We start from the raw sequence: 21,807 nt of genomic DNA, 5'->3' as shown, positions 1-21,807 counted from the left end.
TACCAATATTCCTGGGAACACTTTGTTTTTCAAAGTTGTAAATTATAAGCAGAACTTTGGTTTACAAGATAGTTTACGAATTGCGGAGCATGTTGTCTGTTTCACCTACAATGAGCCTAATATGTAAGCTAAGAACTTATAGTCTGGTTATCACTATTTGTTACCTGTACTAGTGCAATGGTACTAGGGCAGGTAACAATAGTACTGCTGTTAGACACATTGATAACTGTGTATGTTTAGCTTGACATGAGTGCATGACCAGATTATCATATAAAAAGTTTTGATGAAGTGTAGAAAAACAAGTCGTTAAGAATTATGTACAGCGGAACCCGGCATATGGTGACCCTAACATACATTTTTCTTCGTTTACGATGTGGGAGAGGATGTTCTTACTGTTCCTGGTTACGATATTTTTCCCGCTTCACAGTGTAACAAAAAAATTAATAAAATCCCGATATGTGCTCCATATATGCTATTATGAAAATTAGCTGTATTTTAAATTGGATAGTGTCTATTGGGCACATATAGGCTGCAGCAGTAAAATTGTGAAAACAGTACGCACACCTCGCACCTTTCATATTCATAGATATTGGTCTTTGGTGGAAAAACGCTGCTTGATGAGGAAATGTTGTCTCAGATCAATTCAGCTACAGTAAATAAGAGAACATAGGCTAAATTAAACACAAAATGCATTAATTAGAATGCACTTTTATGTTTTGGTTGAAGGTTGCAAACATAATTTTCTGTATAATCTCAAAAAGCCAGCTAACATCCTCTCGCGTCAATAAGATCTGAAGGCATGTATCTCCAAGTTTATAATGTGCAAGGATTAGTCAGAATGTAGATTTCTGTGCGCTTATGAACCATGTTCTTAGAAGTAGTACTACTGCGCTTTGTGAAGCGCTCCGTAAAATGCTGCAGGAAGTTCTGCATGTTTCTAGTCGTGTTACCTTTTTTTCTATCAATGGAAATGGTTCAGAGTCAAATATATTATAACAATATACATGGTTTATTTTAGGTTCTTCCTAATGAATAGACTGAGTTTTACAGTTCATCCTTGAAACTAAAACAAGTATGCCTATGACGGTTGACTAAGCTTTGGCTGCTTGCTGACCTATATTTATATGACCTATATATAGCTTCTTAAAAGCCAGCATATGAGAGACATTGACTGTGTGCTCTTTCATTATTGGCTTGATTTTAACTAAATGTTTTGTGATGTTTTAAAATATCTTTCGATGCACAGTAATTATGGTTTTTATCTCTTTCGACTTTCCATTTGAAAAAATTTATTTTTTAAATGCGTAGCATTCACTGTGTGCATGAAGTTGAAGTTGCAGCTACCCAAAAACTGAATTGGTTGACTGGCATGAAGCTGAGGCTATATTTACTACAGCCAAGCATTCACACAATGCCATGGTTTTTGACATTTCCTTGTCCCTACTTTCTCTTGCTCTACCTCTTCAGCCTTTATGCTCATTTAGGATAACAAAGCAATTTCATTTTTTATTTTATACAAGACACATTGTACCCATCGTGTCTATTGTACGCATTGTACTCATTGTACGCATTGTACTCATTATACGCATTGTACTCATTGTACGCATTGTACTCATTGTACACATTGTACTCATTGTACACATTGTACTCATTGTACACATTGTACTCATTGTACACATAGTACTCATTGTACGCATTGCACACATTGTACTCGTTTCATGTGCTTTTATATGCCTTATGCAGGTCAAAATCATCCTCATGTCAGCAACATTTGATTGTCGTATCTTTGCTGACTACTTTGCTACGGAGATACGAGGGCGTATGCAGCGCGCCCCTGTCTATGAGATAGAAGGTAGAGGCTATAGTGTGAAGGAAATCTACTGGTCAGACCCTCCTTGCAACAACATGATTGCTGTGAGTCATTGGCAGCATTTATTCTGTTAGTGTGTCATCATTGCTGTCAGTGGCTGGTATAGTTTACAAGTCAAATTTGCTTTTTGGGGCAGGCATACAGCATTCCTTGGCAGTGGTCACGAGATTCAACTGACAACTGTTTAAAAGGGACTCAGTTATAATGTTATAATGCATGCTATTATTTAAAACAGGCAATTGTTTAGTGTAGTCACACCCACCAAATATTTCATTAAAATATTTCAAACATATATTTAAGATAATCTATATATATATATAAATCGTGAAATGTATACATGTTATATATATATTCAGCTAGTAGGGCCTATATATATACATATGTACTAAATGAATGCCCGGTGTTGCCCGGATAACAAAAAGCTTTTAGATGAAAAGTTTATTTATAATTAACATGTACAACATTTACCATTCTAACTTTTAAACTTCATATAATGGGAAAAGCGCTTTGTGCAGTTCAAATGGATTAAAAGAAATTAGAAAACAACTGTAAAGGATTTGAAACTTTTCCATACAACTGCAACTTTTAAATTTCATATCTAAATGAGGTGTTTAAATGTTAATTTGAAATCATTAGCAAGTAATGGCAAAATATAATCTGTTTTGCTATGATTATAATGAACAAGTTACATGTATTTGGTATACAATTATATGATTTTAGTTCGTTTCAGTGTTGGCATTCGAAAATTAGCGTAGGCTGTAGATGTAGAGTGATTAGCGTAGGCTATAGATGTAGAGTGATTAGCGTAGGCTATAGATGTAGAGTGATATTAGCGTAGGCTATAGATGTAGAGTGATTAGCGTAGGCTATAGATGTAGAGTGATTAGCGTAGGCTATAGATGTAGAGTGATATTAGCGTAGGCTATAGATGTAGAGTGATTAGCGTAGGCTATAGATGTAGAGTGATATTAGCGTAGGCTATAGATGTAGAGTGATATTAGCGTAGGCTATATATGTAGAGTGATTAGCGTAGGCTATAGATGTAGAGTGATTAGCGTAGGCTATAGATGTAGAGTGATTAGCGTAGGCTATAGATGTAGAGTGATTAGCGTAGGCTATAGATGTAGAGTGATTAGCGTAGGCTATAGATGTAGAGTGATTAGCGTAGGCTATAGATGTAGAGTGATTAGCGTAGGCTATAGATGTAGAGTGATATTAGCGTAGGCTATAGATGTAGAGTGATTAGCGTAGGATGTAGATGTAGAGTGATATAGAAACCCACTGTAATCATCTAATGTAATCACCTGCTAAAAATCATCATAATTAAAAATTAGTTACAAAATAATATGTTAACCTTAGTAACTATAGGTACCTACAAGGACTAGTGCATTTTTTAGTTATGATCTGCAAGATAATACAGTAAAACTTCAACTTGGTAAACAATTGGCCGGTGACAGCGTAACTGAAACGATGTTTCGATAAAGGCGAAAAAGCCTATGTGAAAAGGCCGGCGCTATCTATGAAAATAGACTTTCGGGCAAATTGGCTAGTGGTCGTGCATTAACCCTTTGTGACGACACCAGTGTTCGTCCTAATCGCAACACGTTGAAAGGGCGACAAAGGCAAACGTCCTTAAATAGGTTTATCTTAAAACAGCCGGCTAATCGTGAAAGCGAAACAAAGGAAAAATTAGCTAACTAGTGAGAAACTTCCAACTGTGAACGCCGAAGAAATTTTAATTACGAAAAATGAAAGTTTGCTTTTAGGTTTGCTTTTAAGTTTTTTTTTAAGACTTTGATAAAATCCAAATTTATCAAATTCAACTGTTGTAATGAAGAATAACACTTATATCTCCCTCCCTGGCAAATGCTAGCGTTAGCTGCTACTGTATGTATTTAATTTTACATTTTAATTAGTCACATTTCCTTGCATTGTTTTTTATTTGTTACTTTTTGAAAGCATGTGGTAAGTTAGGACAATAACCAACATGTTTTTTCTGTTACAATATCTTGTTTTGAGTATTTTATTTGCATTTTTTAGAGTATAGAAACCAATTAATATATATTTAATTGTTCTATATATAAATAAATTGCACCAACATGCGAGTAAATTGACATACGAGCTCAGTCTCGGAACGCATTAAGCTTGTAAGTCGAAGTATGACTGTATAACATTACAATGTACTACATGGAAAGTTTTTATCTTCAAGACAGACGTGTAACATAAACGCTGAGTCTAACTTAAATGAATTTAATTTACTAAACACATACTTGAAGGAAGTATTAGTATGTATTTTAGTGAACTTCAAACTTTTAGCTAAAATTTCATCATTTATCTGTTTGCGAATCCGTTTTTATCATAACGGATAACGCCAAACTCACCACGGCGAGCAACGAATATCTCCTAATAACATATATAATCAGTACACAAATTGTCAAATTTTAGTTTCCAGATAAATATTGTTGATATCGTGTGGCAGAACAACTTCCTAACGAACAATACCTAACGAAAAAAAAGAAAAAATTTCTTAACAGGGGCATCATAACGCTTGGGCCCAATGCTAAAATAATTAGCGTGTGGATACGGTATACGGTAGTGCCTTGGATCAATACGCTTTGTATAACTCAGTGGTAAATTGCGTGGATTTAAAACTTGCGGTTGCATTCTCCAAGAGTTCAAATCCATCATAATGCGGAATTTCGAATTCCAAGATTTTGATAGCTATAGCTGGACATACACATACACAAACTTCGAGAAATATATATATAAAAATTGTTTCCTCACCCCGGTTAACCCGTACGGGTGGTAGTTTTGAGCACTCGCCTCAAGATCTTAGCTGTTCCCAATAGCACACTTTTCTGCAACTGACCTGAGTTGATTGCTGTTGGTATCTGGGCAAGCCACATTTTATGCGCTAGTGTTATTGCGCCCAGTGCCCCAATGACTATATATATATATATATATATATATATATATATATATATATATATATATTATATATGTATATATATATGTATATGACTATATATATACATATACATATATATATCCAGCGTAAAACCTTTAATTGAATGCTATGTTACTCTATTTTTGGACCTTTCCTCTATAGTGGCGGTCAATTAGAGGCGGCGTTCAAATAGAGGCTGGCGGTGTATTTTTCGAATGGCTCGACAGAATTTTGGAAGATAAATTTAGTCCTATTACGGGCGAAGCGAATGTTGTCTATATTTTGCTCGCTTTCTCCGGGGGCGCGATATTAAACCTTTTGGATACAGTAAATCTGCTAACTTACCTCCAACTTGTTAAAAATCTCTTAATAAATATGCATCGAGAAACCGAAAAGTATCTCTACCAGTTGATATCTATTGCTTGCAATTGACCTGCGATGATAATATAGCCTGTGTACTTCTTTGCAATTTGTTGGCATCTTCAATTTTTATTTCATTCTAAATTTAAAAACTTTTTTATTTTATGTCTAAATTTAACAACGTTGCATAAATACTCATTGCACTCATTGATATGTTTGCTCCAGGTTGCAACCAAAACTAGCATTTTATGTGCGATAGAAGTGCAGTTATGAGCATCGATCCATTGTAAGCCATGTTAAGATAGCCACAAGGATGCTATTAAATAACATGCTATGAGTCTGCATAATTATCAGTTATATAATGGTAATCTTTCAAATGATACAAATAAATATTCATGAACAAGTGACATAAACGAAGCATACTTGTATTACATGCAGAAACAAAAATTAACGTTTTTAAAACAAAAATATTTCCATCGTTAGCTCGGATAGCTGCGTTCTGATTGTTGCTTTCAATGGAACGAACATTTTCTAGTTGTCCATTAACTTCCACAATATCTTCTGACCACAACTCTTCTGCACTGCTGAATTAGTCGACATTAGAGTTCAAACAATTCTTTAGCAAAGTAAAGCTTTCATGCGCTGCCTGTAGCACAGACACAACGCACGAAAGTTTGCTCGCTAAACGTAACCTTTAGCCCAAACCTTGCTAACCGTTTTTATATACATGTTCTTCAGAGTATCAAGACCGTGTTAATCAAGGAACTACTATTAGCCTGAGACAGTTGGTAATTATTTCTATGGCGTTGCTTTGGAAGTTCATCTACCATCGTAAATTCAAACCGTTTTCCATATATGTAGGCTACTTTGAAGTAGAAAGACGGCACTAAACATGGAACTACTCTCAGCCTGAGACAAATATTAATTATTTGTATGGTTTTGCTTTCAAAGTTTTAACGAACAAAAAGCAAAAAGCTTTTGAGTTGGAAAACGAAAGAATGGATTGTTATTAATGTAAACGATTCATTATTAGTACGATTTTGTGGACACTTTTTTAACAATGACTTGATACTATGATACTATAGGTTCATAAAGATCAAATATAATCAAAGTGGCGGTCAAATAGAGGTGGCGTTCAAATAGAGGCGGCTTTCAATTAGAGGTTTAACGGTTTATGTAGATTGTAGAGATGGAGAACAAATACATAGCAGTCCTTTATTTTTCTCACTTCATTACTGTACTAGTAATTTTAATTTAAGAACTATTGGTTATACAAACCACATTTGGCTCAGCAATGGTGAACATAGTAGAACTTATAAGGGGGGTATTATAGAACACACCTATATTCATTTACTGGTATCGTATGAACATACCTATATTCATTTACTGGTATCATATGAACACACCTATATTCATTTACTGGTATCGTATGAACATGCCTATAATCATTTACTGGTATCGTATGAACACACCTATATTCATTTACCGGTATCGTATGAACACACCTATATTCATTTACTGGTATCGTATGAACACACCTATATTCATTTACTGGTATCGTATGAACACGGCTATGTTCATTTACTGGTATCGTATGAACACACCTATATTCATTTACCGGTATCGTATGAACACACCTATATTCATTTACTGGTATCGTATGAACACACCTATATTCATTTACTGGTATCGTATGAACACGGCTATGTTCATTTACTGGTATCGTATGAACACACCTATATTCATTTACTGGTATCGTATGAACACACCTATATTCATTTACTGGTATCGTATGAACACACCTATATTCATTTACTGGTATCGTATGAACACACCTATATTCATTTACTGGTATCGTATGAACACACCTATATTCATTTACTGGTATCGTATGAACACACCTATATTCATTTACTGGTATCGTATGAACACACCTATATTCATTTACTGGTATCGTATGAACACACCTATATTCATTTACTGGTATCATATGAACACGCCTATATTCATTTACTGGTATCATATGAACACACCTATATTCATTTACTGGTATCGTATGAACACGCCTATATTCATTTACTGGTATCGTATGAACACACCTATATTCATTTACTGGTATCGTATGAACACACCTATATTCATTTACTGGTATCGTATGAACACGGCTATGTTCATTTACTGGTATCGTATGAACACACCTATATTCATTTACTGGTATCGTATGAACACACCTATATTCATTTACTGGTATCGTATGAACACACCTATATTCATTTACTGGTATCGTATGAACACACCTATATTCATTTACTGGTATCGTATGAACACACCTATATTCATTTACTGGTATCATATGAACACGCCTATATTCATTTACTGGTATCATATGAACACACCTATATTCATTTACTGGTATCGTATGAACACGCCTATATTCATTTACTGGTATCGTATGAACACGCCTATATTCATTTACTGGTATCGTATGAACACACCTATATTCATTTACTGGTATCGTATGAACACACCTATATTCATTTACTGGTATCGTATGAACACACCTATATTCATTTACTGGTATCATATGAACACGCCTATATTCATTTACTGGTATCGTATGAACTAAATCAATATGTTAGATAGATTTACTAACCATTAATTTGCAACCAAGAAGGGTTCCGCTCAAATTTCTCACACGAGTCAGAGTGCAAAATTATTAGTTCTCTGCACCAACCAGAAATATCGTGATACTAAAAATGGTGCATGCAGAGCTATTCCTTTCTTTAGCAACATGAAGGCCGCACTTTAACACTCCAATAGTGTTTATTGCCATAACATATGCCATATGCCATAACTCCATGTCTGTTCACCCGCTGTCAGATGCCAAAGTTTGATGAGGCGGAGCCAGCAGCTCACCCGTCAGCACTGGCGCTGGTTGTGAAGCTTCTATATGAGTTTGATAAGATCGAGCAGGAGGAACAAAAGGATGGTATCGCTCAAGGGAAGCCCGTGTCTCGAGGATCAGTGCTCATCTTCCTTCCAGGTACATTAATGAATAGACTTACTTATCATAAACATATCTCTCATCTTTGTGTTCCATTAGTCTCGTTTACTAAAGGCAAAATAAGAGGCCTTGTGAAATGTTAGTAACAGTGACAACCTTGCAATGGATGCCTCGCAAGGCATATTAGAAGCGAACAAGGCGAGTCAAATAAAATATCTTTTTTTAACACTCGCTTATTCATTCTTGAGCTATAACTTTCATAGTTTAAATATGCTTTTAATAATTTTTTTAATACATTTATTCTAAACTTCCAAAATATTTTATAACAACATAGAACCTTTTTGGGAATTTCTGATTTTCTTTTGAAACATTCAGTGAATCACAACAAAGCGGTGAATGTCCATATTGAGCAGTCGTAATGCGCATTGACTGCTAGCGTCATGAACAATCGAGTCAGTGTTTTCGAGGTCGCTTGATTTTGAACGTATGTTTTGTCTAGCAGGAATGACATGTATGTGTAGGGCTGGCGGAGATCCAAGATCTGCATGCGCTGCTCGTGAAAGAGGCTGGCCTAAAAGACAACAAGTTGACTATGTTACCGTTGCATTCTAGCATCACCCTCGAAGAGCAGAGCCGTGTTTTTGAGACTCCACACGTCTTCTACAGGAAAGTTATCCTCTCAACCAACATTGCTGAAAGCTCTATCACAGTTCCTGACATTAAGTATGGTAAGTATCTATCATGGATTCCTCAAGTTGTTTCGATGATTGAATAACTGTAGTCCAACCGAGTCCCTTGCCGAGACTACTAGGTTTTCATTTGCTAGTGAATCATGACATTCACTCACGTCAGCCAAACTGCGCATCTGCTTTGGCTTGATGATGAGAAAGCTTGACTTGCAATCAAGTGTTTTGAAGTTGAATTCTCCCTTCGGGTATTCTTTTACAAATCTTTCTAAACATAATTTTATTTCATGCTTTCAATAGCATTTGTGTAATGCCGATTGTCTGCCTTTGATTTACTCTCAAACATGCCTTTTAACTTTGAAGTGAACTTCAAAGTTAAAATAAATCTTTCTTTATAACTCATATATTCGTATGATAAGGTGATCATACGGTAGTCAGAGGTTTGACTGTATTATATGTTGGGGTGATCATAGTCAGAGGTTTGACTGTAATATATGTTGAGGCGATCATAGTCAGAGGTTTGACTGTATTATATGTTGAGGTGATCATAGTCAGAGGTTTGACTGTAATATATATTGAGGTGATCATAGTCAGAGGTTTGACTGTAATATATGTTGAGGTGATCATAGTCAGAGGTTTGACTGTATTATATGTTGAGGTGATCATAGTCAGAGGTTTGACTGTAATATATATTGAGGTGATCATAGTCAGAGATTTGGCTGTAATATATATTGAGGTGATCATAGTCAGAGGTTTGACTGTATTATATGTTGAGGTGATCATAGTCAGAGGTTTGACTGTAATATATGTACAGTGTGCATATATGCCTCTTCTAGAGCTGCTTGCCACTTGCATGTACAAGTGTCGATCACTATTTCCTCTAGTAATCGACTTCTGTCTCACCAAGTGTCTCCAAACGGACCCAGAGACGAACATGACGTGCTTAAGGATGGAGTGGGCCAGCAAGGCTAATTGCAAGCAGAGGATGGGACGCGCTGGACGCGTCTCCAATGGTCGAGTGTACAGGCTAGTTCACAGAAATTTCTATGTCAATCATCTATTGGATTATGGCGCCCCGGAGATGACAAGATGCCCTCTCTCACAACTGGTGAGGTCAAATGAAGGTCAACCTTTGGACTGTTTTTTTGTACAATGTAAAAAGAAAGCATTCAAAGGTTTAACCTTTGAATTGTACTATGTTGATTTTTGTACAAGAATAGTGTACAATGTACAGACAAACTTTTACTTATGATATTAGTTGGTTCCAGGATCTGCTTCATATGTTAAACCAATTGGATATGAAAGCAAATGTCCCATAAGAATACACTGTGATCAAACTATGTTATAACTCTATAATAATTATACAAATGCATATACTGTAACAAAACCACATTAATAAAGCAGGAATCGATAAACTGATAACTCTGATCATTACACACGCGATCAGAGATGTAGTTTTGTTGATGTGTTGATTTTGAGGAAATCACGGTTATCTTGATATTCCTTCAACTTCAAGCGAGTAAAAGTTGAACTAACACACCTTATATATTATCTCTATTTTTTATGCATCCATTTTAATTTCAATGAGCATCTTCTTTTATGCTCACAAACTGTGATGTTTCACGAAACTGAACACTATTTGGAAATATCTTTGGATGTAGAGGAAAGAACTTGCTGATGGTAGCTACGTATGTGAAGACGATGTCTGGTAGAGGTTTGACTGTACTACTCGGCCCCTTGACTTTTCCTTCAGTAGTTCATATGCGCTCTTTTCCTTCAGTAGTTGCTATGCGCTCTAAGGCCAGTTTATACTACATCGCCGTTTGTCAGTGTTTCCCTTTCGGCGTTCATTGTCGATTATGTGAACCGTAAATTGATGGCATCAACGAAGCATCGCGGACACGTCGGGAAAGTTAGCAGCTGTCAAACTTTCCCGATACAAAACTTTTTCAAAAAATTTCAAACTTTCGCAGAGCATCGCCATTCAAATGTGAACCATTTCAGCGATGGTAATTCACGGTCGCGGATGAAGTGATTTATTCATATTCGTTTATAATAGTCGCTGCGAAATTAGTTCTTGATTCCAGCACGCGAAAACAAAGAGGTTTCTCCGCGAAAATTAAAAAAAGATTAATGAAAACACTACGGATGGGTATGTGATAGTGTGAACATGGTTATCATCGATGATCGCCGAAGTATTGTGGCATCAATGCTAAATACGGCGATATAGTGTGAACCAGCCTTAAACAGGGAGTCACCGACTGGTTGTGATTTGCTTACCTAGTTTCTAAACATGAGGCGCAGCCTTAGTATGACGGATGTGTTAGCTTACTACTCAGCTGTTGGCTCAATTAAACTCCTATGTCATATTATATTATTAAATAGAATTGCCAAAACTTAACTGTAAGGTTTTATTTGCAGATATTGAGAGTGAAAAAACTCGGCCCTGAAGAACCACGCGCCATCTTGTCCTCCGCCCTTGACCCACCTGATATGAACGATATCGGAAAATCCATTTTACTTCTCAAAGAGGTTAGGACAGGTTCTGCTCTCTTTAATACTCTAGTTATGGGAGGCGGTTAATGCCAGTGTTTTATGTGAACAGCAGAGCCTGCAGCAGAGCCATTTCAATAAAATTTCCGATTTTCAGATCTTGTAACTTTGTACACTGAATAGCGTGTTATCAACTTGAAACATCTGCAGTCTTATCATGCTAGCTGAGGATGCATGACTCCCATGTGCTACTGTTTACATCACATAGCTATTAAAAAACAAAAACCAGTTTTGGAGAGAAAAAGACTCGCGATGTAAGCTCAAAGCTGTGACATAAAGAAGTCGTCTTTTTAACAAAATAGACGTAGGATATACGATGTATAGATGTGGGATACGATATCAGTACTGATGATTAGCCAATGCATGAACTCAACACAAAAAATATTGCGTTGGCCACCTTTCTACTACACTTTTTCCATCTAGAACAAAGGTTTTGTGTTTTTGTTGCCTAACATGGCAAATAGTTTAACTCAAGGTCGAAGCAGATTCCACAGATACCGAAACAGTCTGCACCGCATTTATACGTCCAGAATTAATTTTTACGAAGTGGTTATAGAATTACACCAATCAGCTTGTGCATAGTATACTGCAAACGCCTTGTGGAGTGTACTAACAAGAAATTCTTTTCACAAATTGGAAATTTAAAAAATAGCTATTTTTGGACGTCGTCTGTTAAAAACCTATTAAACTTATTATTCTGCTTTCATAAATAAGGATTTTCAACAGAAAAGCTTTAGATAATCTAGTTCACAAAATGAACGATTTTAATATAGTTATATAAAGTCACAGCTGGTTCTGGTGGCATTTTGCAAGGATTGAATATTTTTATCAATTTTAATGACTTGAAATGTAGATAAAACCAGGTATTTGATTACACAAAATATAATTCAAACACCAATCGATAATATGTAATGTTATCTACTTCTGCTAATGCAATAATATTTTATGCTGTCGGTGTACCTTTACGCTACTCATCATAGCATCAGCCGACTGCCCACCTATCAATTGGTTAAATAATTGATTAAATTGATTCTTTAAATCTATGTCAACCTCCATCTAGCACTCTAGTGGGCTGATGTTAGCATTTGAATAACCAAATTTAACAGCTTTAGAAACAATGCATATGGATTAGGATCATTGAAAAATATTTCCATTATTTTGACAGCATAACAACATCCATAGATGTACTGCTGGTACAAACTTTGTCACAGTCTATCAGTATTCATAGATGTACGACTGGTACACATTTTGCCTCTACTTACCAATACATGCAAATTTATTCTTGTTAAAGGTTGACTTGCAACAAAATTCACATTACAGTTATTTGGTATCAAAAGATTCACCATGTCTTACTCTGTTGTGTTGTAAGTGCCAAATACAGTGAAAACATGGATAACTCAAACTTCACGGGACCGAGCGAAAGTGTTTGAGTTATCAGAGCGTTCAAGTTATCAGAGCACAGTCACAAGTGAATGTATTTATCAGTAGATACATATACAAACTACATGTATATATAAAACTAAAGTATAGGTTGTTTGTTGTAAGTTAAAGGGCATCTGATGTAGAGTTTTAAAGTAATCATCAGAAAGTATAGATATTTTTATACACTTGAGATTTGTGTGTTGTTTTAGGTGATGTGACTGCCAGAACTTTTTTAGATTAAAATTGGCAAAACCTAATCGCGGTTAAAACGCTCAGAAGACATTTTTTTTTCTGAGTATTTTACTCCAGATCAATTTTGCCAATTTTAATCTTAAAACGTCTTGTCAGTCACGTCACCTAAAACTGCAAACAAATCTCAGCCCAATAGAAAAATATCTATTCTTTCTGATAATTTTTAAAACTGGACATAAGTAAAAATTTATGACCAATGCAAAAAAGCATGCTTTACATCTGATCAGTTGTTTCATTTAAAAAACTTATCGAGTGTAGTCTGTGACAAGGTATTTTTTTGACAAAGATCAACAGTGTGACTTATTGTAGAAATAGAATTTAAACAGTTATTATAGTCCTTAAAAACTTGTTAGTCTTTTCTAACAAAATTGGCCCATCGATAGGTACGCCTTCACTACGCACTTGTCTAAACAAGTCAATAATACACCATCCAAATCATCGTGCTACGTTGAACGATCTCTTAGCCTTGATGAATTTTGGTCACATAACGATCTTATTCTTTTTTTTTGTTTAATCCATGTTGACACTGTACTTTTTGGAAGATTTTCTCTTTTTGATAATGCTGATAGCTTTTGTCCTGCTTCGATTTCCTCGAGTACTTTAAGTTTGTCAGAAGGTTTCCACGCTTTTCTTTGCTTGCGTGATGCCATCGTAAAGCGGATGTCTGTTGTAGCGGACGCCAAGCCACGAGCCTATTTGTGACATTTTATCTTTATGTATCCGCATATAGTCACTGTTACAATATGTATTTTGCATGCTGTGTCTATCTTTATTAAATTTTTATCGCTAATACCTTCTAACGTTTATAGCTTGGCCGTGACTAAGCGAACGTCTTAGTGACCCTATTAATCATTTTTATACGATTTCTTTTTCGGTTCCATTATATGGTACGGGGGAAATTATATGTACAATATACGCATATAAAAAGCGCTTTCGTTAAGAAAGCAGAGTGGTCTCAGCTCCGCGACTAGTGGAAACTCCTTCGAAACAAATTGAACGGAAACCACGTTTGTGAATTCGGCAAAAAACCGTTCGAGTTAACGGCGCCGAGGTCGAGTTATGTAGAGCCATTTATCATTGCGTGGGAACGGACCAAGCAAATCCATTCGAGTTAACCATGTGTTCGATATATCTGAGGGCGAGTTATCCATGTTTCACTGTATGTGGAAATGTGATTACAAGCTCTTAAAAGCTCAAAAACGAAAAGCCGCTGTAGATTGGAATCTCTTCATTTCGATGACGTAGTCACGAAATTTGATTATCGTCTTGTCACGTATGTTCTCACGTGAATTGAAAGGCCAATACAAAGCTCAATATAAAACTTATCATAGTACTAGTTTATGACAAACACTTCGGGTTTTACCGAAGACCCTGTATCAAATATAGATGCTCGCTACTTTACAGTTTTGTTTCGGCCTGGTCTAATTGGCAAGTCGTAATCTGATCATGTGACCCAATACTTCGCAAATAATTTCTGCAGCACTTTTTGATTATCACAAGTGACCAACAGGCTCGTCATGATTATCAGACAAGGATATGTACTCTTTCAAACTAAGGCTAAAAAATTAAACGAATTTTTACGGTAAGTTATAAGATATCAGTGCTAATAGTGACAGCATTACAATGACGATAAAACAGACGCGTAAGAACAATAGACATGGTTTTATTGAATGCGTGAAGTATATTTGTGAAAATATTTTGACGAATATGGTTGCATGAAAGTGTAAACAGAAACCATCTCTCACAACTACATCACATTTGAGCCGTTTTAGAAAGGGAATCAAAACTAGTGCGGTCTCGTGTGGCTGCGATTTTCTGTTCATTTTTGAGCTTTTAAGAGCTTGTAATCACCTTTCCACATGTGGAAATGTGATTACAAGCTCTTAAAAGTTCAAAAACCAAAGTTAATCGCAGCCATCACGAAAACGGCTGTAGGCTAGAATCCTTCTCAAAATGGCTCAAATGGGACGTAGTTGAACGTGATGTGCTTCCATTTACACTTTCAAGCAACCTCATTCGTCGAAATATTTTCACAAATATACTTCACGCATTCAATAAAACCATGTCTAATGTCCTTACGCATCTATTTCATTTTTGTTGTAATGCTGTCACATTGAGCACTGATATCTCAAAACCTAGCCTAAAAATTTGTTTAATTTTTCAACCTTGGCTCGAAAAAGTGCATATCATTCTCTGATAAACATGAGGACCCTGTTGGTCGCCTGTGATAGTTGAAAAATGCTGCAGAAATTGTTTGCGCCATTTGGCAGGAAGTATGGGTCACATAATCAGATTACAACTAGAAGATTAGACCAAGCTGAAACGAAACTGTAAAGTAGCGAGCATCTATATTTTATAGGGCTTTTCGGTAGAACCTGAAGTGTTTGTCATAAACTAGTGCTATGAGACGTTTTATATTGAGCCTTTTATTGGCCTTTCATTTCACAAGATAACATCACGTGTCAAAACAATAACCAAGTCGAGTTGAGTACGTCTTCGAAATGAGGAGATTCTAACCTATGGCGTTTTCGAGATGGCTGCTGTTAAAAGCTCAAAACTGTTCGTTTTTGAGTTTTTAAGAGCTTGTAATCACTTTTCCACACATTTGGCACCTACAACACAGCAGATTAAGACATGGTGAATCTTTTGATACCAAATAGCTGTAATGTGAATTTTGTTGCAAGTCAACCTCAAGATCTTAGATGTACTATGATGACCACAGATGTATTATTATATCCATAGATGTATTATGATGGCCATAAATGCCTCATGGCAGCCATAGATGTATTATGATAGCCATAGATGTATCATGGTAGCCATATATATGTATTATGATATCCATAGATGTATTATGGTTGCCATAGATGTATTATGTAGCCATAGATATATTATGGTAGCTAGAGATGTATTATGATAGCCAAAGATGTATTGTGATATTCATAGATGTATTATGGTATTCATAGATGTATTATGACATTCATAGATGTATTATGAATGCAAGTAAATGCCTTAATTTCGTGAAGATTGTAGAAGTATCAAAGCCACACACAGCATTCATAGTATCTAAGGAGGGGCACACATGTAGCTTTGAACCTTTGGTTGAAGATTGATATCTATCTCTTTTGTTCATACAATCATGGACAAAGTAAATGTAAGTTACCCAACTGTACATAACTGCCACAGTTTAGTGCGTTTCGATTAGGCTGGTGCCCTTGCTAACCCAAAGGACATGAGACGGTACAACCCTTTTGATGGAGAGCTGACATTTGTGGGCGAGGTTCTCTCTTCCCTTCCGCTCAGTATTGAGCTTGGAAAGGTAAATAATTCATGCTATCTAGATGTAGGAACTGACATTAGTAGTCTGGTGAGTCTGCCCCATGAGTCTGGTGGCTTGAATAACAATGGTATGATTATAAATGGACTGCTGCAAGACTATAATATAAATGGACTGCTGCAAGACTATAATATAAATGGACTGCTGCAAGACTATAATATAAATGGACTGCTGCAAGACTATAATATAAATGGACTGCTGCAAGACTATAATATAAATGGACTGCTGCAAGACTATAATATAAATGGACTGCTGCAAGACTATAATATAAATGGACTGCTGCAAGACTATAATATAAATGGACTGCTGCAAGACTATAATATAAATGGACTGCTGCAAGATGATGCTCTATCTATGAATGTCTATGAATCTATGAATGTTATCCCAGCGCTTCATTCTTTCAGCTACTCGTATTTGGCCACCTTCTCGGCTTGCTACCGGAGTGTCTTATCATCGCCGCTTCTATGCATACACGAACTATTTTCCGTCAGCCGTTCATGAAGAAGGTAGATGCCTTTAGACACAAGCTGCGCTGGGATAGAGGGATGCACAGTGATCCTATCGCAACTGTCAATGCCTATAAGGTACCCAGGCATATGCGTTTTTTCTTGTTTGTTTCCCTTTTCAGATATTCTAACAGATAGTCTAACTCCTAGTATAGCTTCAAATGATAGAAATGTAAATGTGCCCTGTCACAGTTGTTCTAAACAGCAATCCGCATGCATTGTATAGACTATAGAGAGTTAAAGGTCAATGTCTTTCACCGAATTTCCTTTGCCATGATGCCAACTTGCAATAGCTGTGTTAGCCAACCTGTCACTTCTGTCAGGACAGGGTGAACCCATTTATATGATAGCATTATTATAACAGTTTTACCATGCTTAGGCAGTGGAAAAACTAATACAGTGCGCCTTTGCTAGACGATTTTAATCTGTTCCAGGGTTGCCTTCGAATAGCGACAATGTAGTATAGATGGATATAGAAACCCATATAGTTATTTTTCATATACATATCGTTTTTCATATACGTCGAAGTATCAAGACCGCGTTAAAGATGGAATCTTATTAGCCTGATGCATTTATTTATTATTTCCGTGTCATTGCTTTTAAAGCTTTAAAGAAAAAACCGTAAGCTTTGGAGTTGGAAAACGGACTGCGATACAAACATCGACACTGCGATACAAACATCGACACTGCGATACAAACATCGACACTGCGATACAAACATCGACACTGCGATACAAACATCGACACTGCGATACAAACATCGACACTGCGATACAAACATCGACACTGCGATACAAACATCGACACTGCGATACAAACATCGACACTGCGATACAAACATCGACACTGCGATACAAACATCGACACTGCGATACAAACATCGACACTGCGATACAAACATCAACCTTAAAAGAATTAAATGTTAATGATGTAACCCAATCATTATCACCACCATTTTGTGGACACTTTTCTACTGCTCACTTGCTCGTGCGGGTTCCTAAAGATCAAAGAATTTCAAAGTGGCGGTCAAATAGAGGTGGTTCAATTAAGGGCTGGCGCTCATCTTCCAACCCTTCTCTTATAGTGGCAATCAAATAGAGATTTTATGGTAGGTTTATTCTCTCAAACCAACAGTATCCAATTAGGCTTCTTTGTAGCTAGTAGCTTTTATCATTGAAAAAGTAGATAACAAGAATTAGGATATGTTGAAACCTGATGTGTCCTTTGTAATGGGAAATGAGATAGGTTCAAACCTGAAATGTGTTTTGTAACGAGGAGTGGGATAGGTTGAAATCAGAAGATTACTTCATGCAAGGCTCGAACAAGGAGAATAAATGGTGCCATGATCACTTCCTTCAAAAGAAGACACTGCAAGAGGTGAAGGAGGTTATTGGTGACCTAACGAGGAGGCTTGAACAGCATGATATTCGTCCCAAAGACGCTAGCAAAGCCTCGCATACAAGGAAAGGAGCTCAGAGCAATCCTGCACAAGAACAGCTTTTGTTGAAGGTTGATTTACTGTTACTTGTTTAGCCTCATATTGAATGTCGATCAAGGTTACCTGATCCGGTAGTGCATATTTACTCCGATAGTTGCAAGAAAAATGTCAATTCTGTTTAATTTCAACTCCTAATCTCATATACCCATCTCATATATTCTCTGTTATACTAGTAAAGTTGTACTAAGAAGTCTAAGCAGACAAGGTTCAGGAGTTGCCCTTTCCTTCTAAACAGGGGAAAACAATTCATGTTTTTGAAAAATTATCTTTTTAGTTGCTATACGTACATTCGAATTAATTTTTAGTTTTTCATATTTAGCTGTTTTTTTTTGTAAATTTAAAACTTTCTCAAGCATCTCTTTCCATTATTATTATATTTGTTTATTCAGATAAGTTGAACATTAATATCACTTTCTGTCACACATCGTTAGAATTTAGAATCTGTTAGTCATTGCATCTCTTTACTTGATATTGTCTCTTTCTTTCTAATGTTTATAGGTTGCATTAGCCTGTGCTTTCTATCCTCACTCTCTTTCTAATGTTTATAGGTTGCATTAGCCTGTGCCTTCTACCCTCCCTCTCTTTCTCATGTTTATAGGTAGCATTAGCCTGTGCCTTCTACCCTCACTCTCTTTCTAATGTTTATAGGTGGCATTAGCCTGTGCCTTCTACCCTCACTCTCTTTCTAATGTTTATAGGTGGCATTAGCCTGTGCGTTCTACCCTCACTCTCTTTCTAATGTTTATAGGTTGCATTAGCCTGTGCCTTCTACCCTCACTCTCTTTCTAATGTTTATAGGTGGCATTAGCCTGTGCCTTCTATCCTCACTCTCTTTCTAATGTTTATAGGTTGCATTAGCCTGTGCGTTCTACCCTCACTCTCTTTCTAATGTTTATAGGTTGCATTAGCCTGTGCGTTCTACCCTCCCTCTCTTTCTAATGTTTATAGGTGGCATTAGCCTGTGCGTTCTACCCTCACTCTCTTTCTAATGTTTATAGGTTGCATTAGCCTGTGCCTTCTACCCTCACTCTCTTTCTAATGTTTATAGGTGGCATTAGCCTGTGCCTTCTACCCTCACTCTCTTTCTAATGTTTATAGGTGGCATTAGCCTGTGCGTTCTACCCTCACTCTCTTTCTAATGTTTATAGGTTGCATTAGCCTGTGCCTTCTACCCTCACTCTCTTTCTAATGTTTATAGGTGGCATTAGCCTGTGCCTTCTATCCTCACTCCCTTTCTAATGTTTATAGGTTGCATTAGCCTGTGCCTTCTACCCTCACTCTCTTTCTCATGTTTATAGGTAGCATTAGCCTGTGCCTTCTATCCTCACTCTCTTTCTAATGTTTATAGGTTGCATTAGCCTGTGTCTTCTACCCTCCCTCTCTTTCTAATGTTTATAGGTTGCATTAGCCTGTGCCTTCTACCCTCCCTCTTTTTCTCATGTTTATAGGTAGCATTAGCCTGTGCCTTCTACCCTCACTCTCTTTCTAATGTTTATAGGTTGCATTAGCCTGTGCCTTCTACCCTCACTCTCTTTCTAATGTTTATAGGTTGCATTAGCCTGTGCGTTCTACCCTCACTCTCTTTCTAATGTTTATAGGTAGCATTAGCCTGTGCGTTCTACCCTCACTCTCTTTCTAATGTTTATAGGTTGCATTAGCCTGTGCCTTCTATCCTCACTCTCTTTCTAATGTTTATAGGTTGCATTAGCCTGTGCGTTCTACCCTCACTCTCTTTCTAATGTTTATAGGTTGCATTAGCCTGTGCCTTCTACCCTCACTCTCTTTCTAATGTTTATAGGTTGCATTAGCCTGTGCCTTCTATCCTCACTCTCTTTCTAATGTTTATAGGTTGCATTAGCCTGTGCCTTCTACCCTCACTCTCTTTCTAATGTTTATAGGTTGCATTAGCCTGTGCCTTCTACCCTCACTCTCTTTCTAATGTTTATAGGTAGCATTAGCCTGTGCGTTCTACCCTCACTCTCTTTCTAATGTTTATAGGTGGCATTGGCCTGTGCCTTCTATCCTCACTCTCTTTCTAATGTTTATAGGTGGCATTAGCCTGTGCGTTCTACCCTCCCTCTCTTTCTCATGTTTATAGGTGGCATTAGCCTGTGCCTTCTACCGTCACTCTCTTTTTAATGTTTATAGGTTGCATTAGCCTGTGCCTTCTATCCTCACTACTTTGGCCACCAGGCTCAGCCTGAGCAGGATGCTCTCCGAACTCTTTCAGGCAAGTCTCCACTGAACACTGTCTATATGAATGGTTTTCCCAACAACCAAGGAATTCTTTACAAGAGACAGGTAGAGAAGATGCTTGGTGAGCATCTGCCAGGATCCAGAATGCACGCCAGCTTTGAAAACACCAAGTTAGTTTTCCTGCGACTCACTGAGATCTCTCCTTCTTTTGCTCAAGCTGTGCTCAAAGATGAACTTGCGCAACACACTAGTAGATTTTACCACAAACTATCGGTATTGTTCTACCATTTGCAATTGTTTTGGATGTTTGAGGTGATCTGATTGCCGGAATGTTTCAAGATTAATATCGACAGAACTTGATCTCAGTTAAAACTGTCAGATCGAGTGAAAGTATGATTGTGATGCCCATAATTCAAAGAGACCAACAGAATAGTGACGCGTAATGCTGGAACTTAATACAACAGCTGATATCAACTATAGCGACTATATCAACTATAGCGGCAATAGCAACTATAGCGGCAATATCAACTATAGCGGCAATAGCAACTATAGCGGCAATAGCAACTATAGCGGCAATAGCAACTATAGCGACAATATCAACTATAGCGGCAATATCAACTATAGCGGCAATAGCAACTATAGCGGCAATAGCAACTATAGCGACAATATCAACTATAGCGGCAATAGCAACTATAGCGACAATAGCAACTAGTGTCATAGCAACTAGTGTCATAGCAACTAGTGTCATAGCAACTAGTGTCATAGCAACTAGTGTCATAGCAACTAGTGTCATAGCAACTAGTGTCATAGCAACTAGTGTCATAGCAACTAGTGTCATTTCACACACATCTCTGGCAGTCGGATCACCTCAAACATAATAAACAATAGAAAAATACGGATACCTTATAATAAAATCTACTAAACTTTCGAGCAGGTTCATCTTCAAGTGAACGAATAATCTCTGATTAGATTTCCCTGTCAGTGCATCTACATTATATATATAAATCTCTGTGTTTCTCGTTTTGCCTTTTTGACAAGGACTGTGTCCAATTATAGCAATTGAAGTCTAGCGATGAAAAAATTGCGTGGCACTCGATTTCATCTCAAGACCTATAGATCTTGAGGTGGTGAACTTAACCATTAAGTTACACAGAATACAAAGAATTCATTGGGCAAATA

General features: G+C 36.8%; 1 protein-coding gene across 1 annotated transcript in view; it reads left to right on the top strand.

The window, feature by feature from the left end:
- LOC137396469 (ATP-dependent RNA helicase TDRD9-like) overlaps positions 1–21,807 on the top strand; it is a 100,532-nt gene that overhangs the window by 25,090 nt on the left and 53,635 nt on the right. Inside the window, exons 8-16 of the mRNA XM_068082757.1 lie at positions 1,744–1,914; positions 8,058–8,220; positions 8,703–8,909; positions 9,752–9,980; positions 11,297–11,399; positions 16,297–16,410; positions 16,833–17,012; positions 18,210–18,404; positions 20,581–20,798. Of these exons, the coding sequence (XP_067938858.1) occupies positions 1,744–1,914; positions 8,058–8,220; positions 8,703–8,909; positions 9,752–9,980; positions 11,297–11,399; positions 16,297–16,410; positions 16,833–17,012; positions 18,210–18,404; positions 20,581–20,798 (1,580 nt within the window). The remainder of the gene's footprint in view (positions 1–1,743; positions 1,915–8,057; positions 8,221–8,702; positions 8,910–9,751; positions 9,981–11,296; positions 11,400–16,296; positions 16,411–16,832; positions 17,013–18,209; positions 18,405–20,580; positions 20,799–21,807) is intronic.

The sequence above is a fragment of the Watersipora subatra genome, chromosome 5, assembly GCF_963576615.1.
Source record: "Watersipora subatra chromosome 5, tzWatSuba1.1, whole genome shotgun sequence".
Taxonomy (NCBI): Eukaryota; Metazoa; Bryozoa; class Gymnolaemata; order Cheilostomatida; family Watersiporidae; genus Watersipora; species Watersipora subatra.
This window is presented reverse-complemented; position numbering and strand designations above follow the sequence as displayed.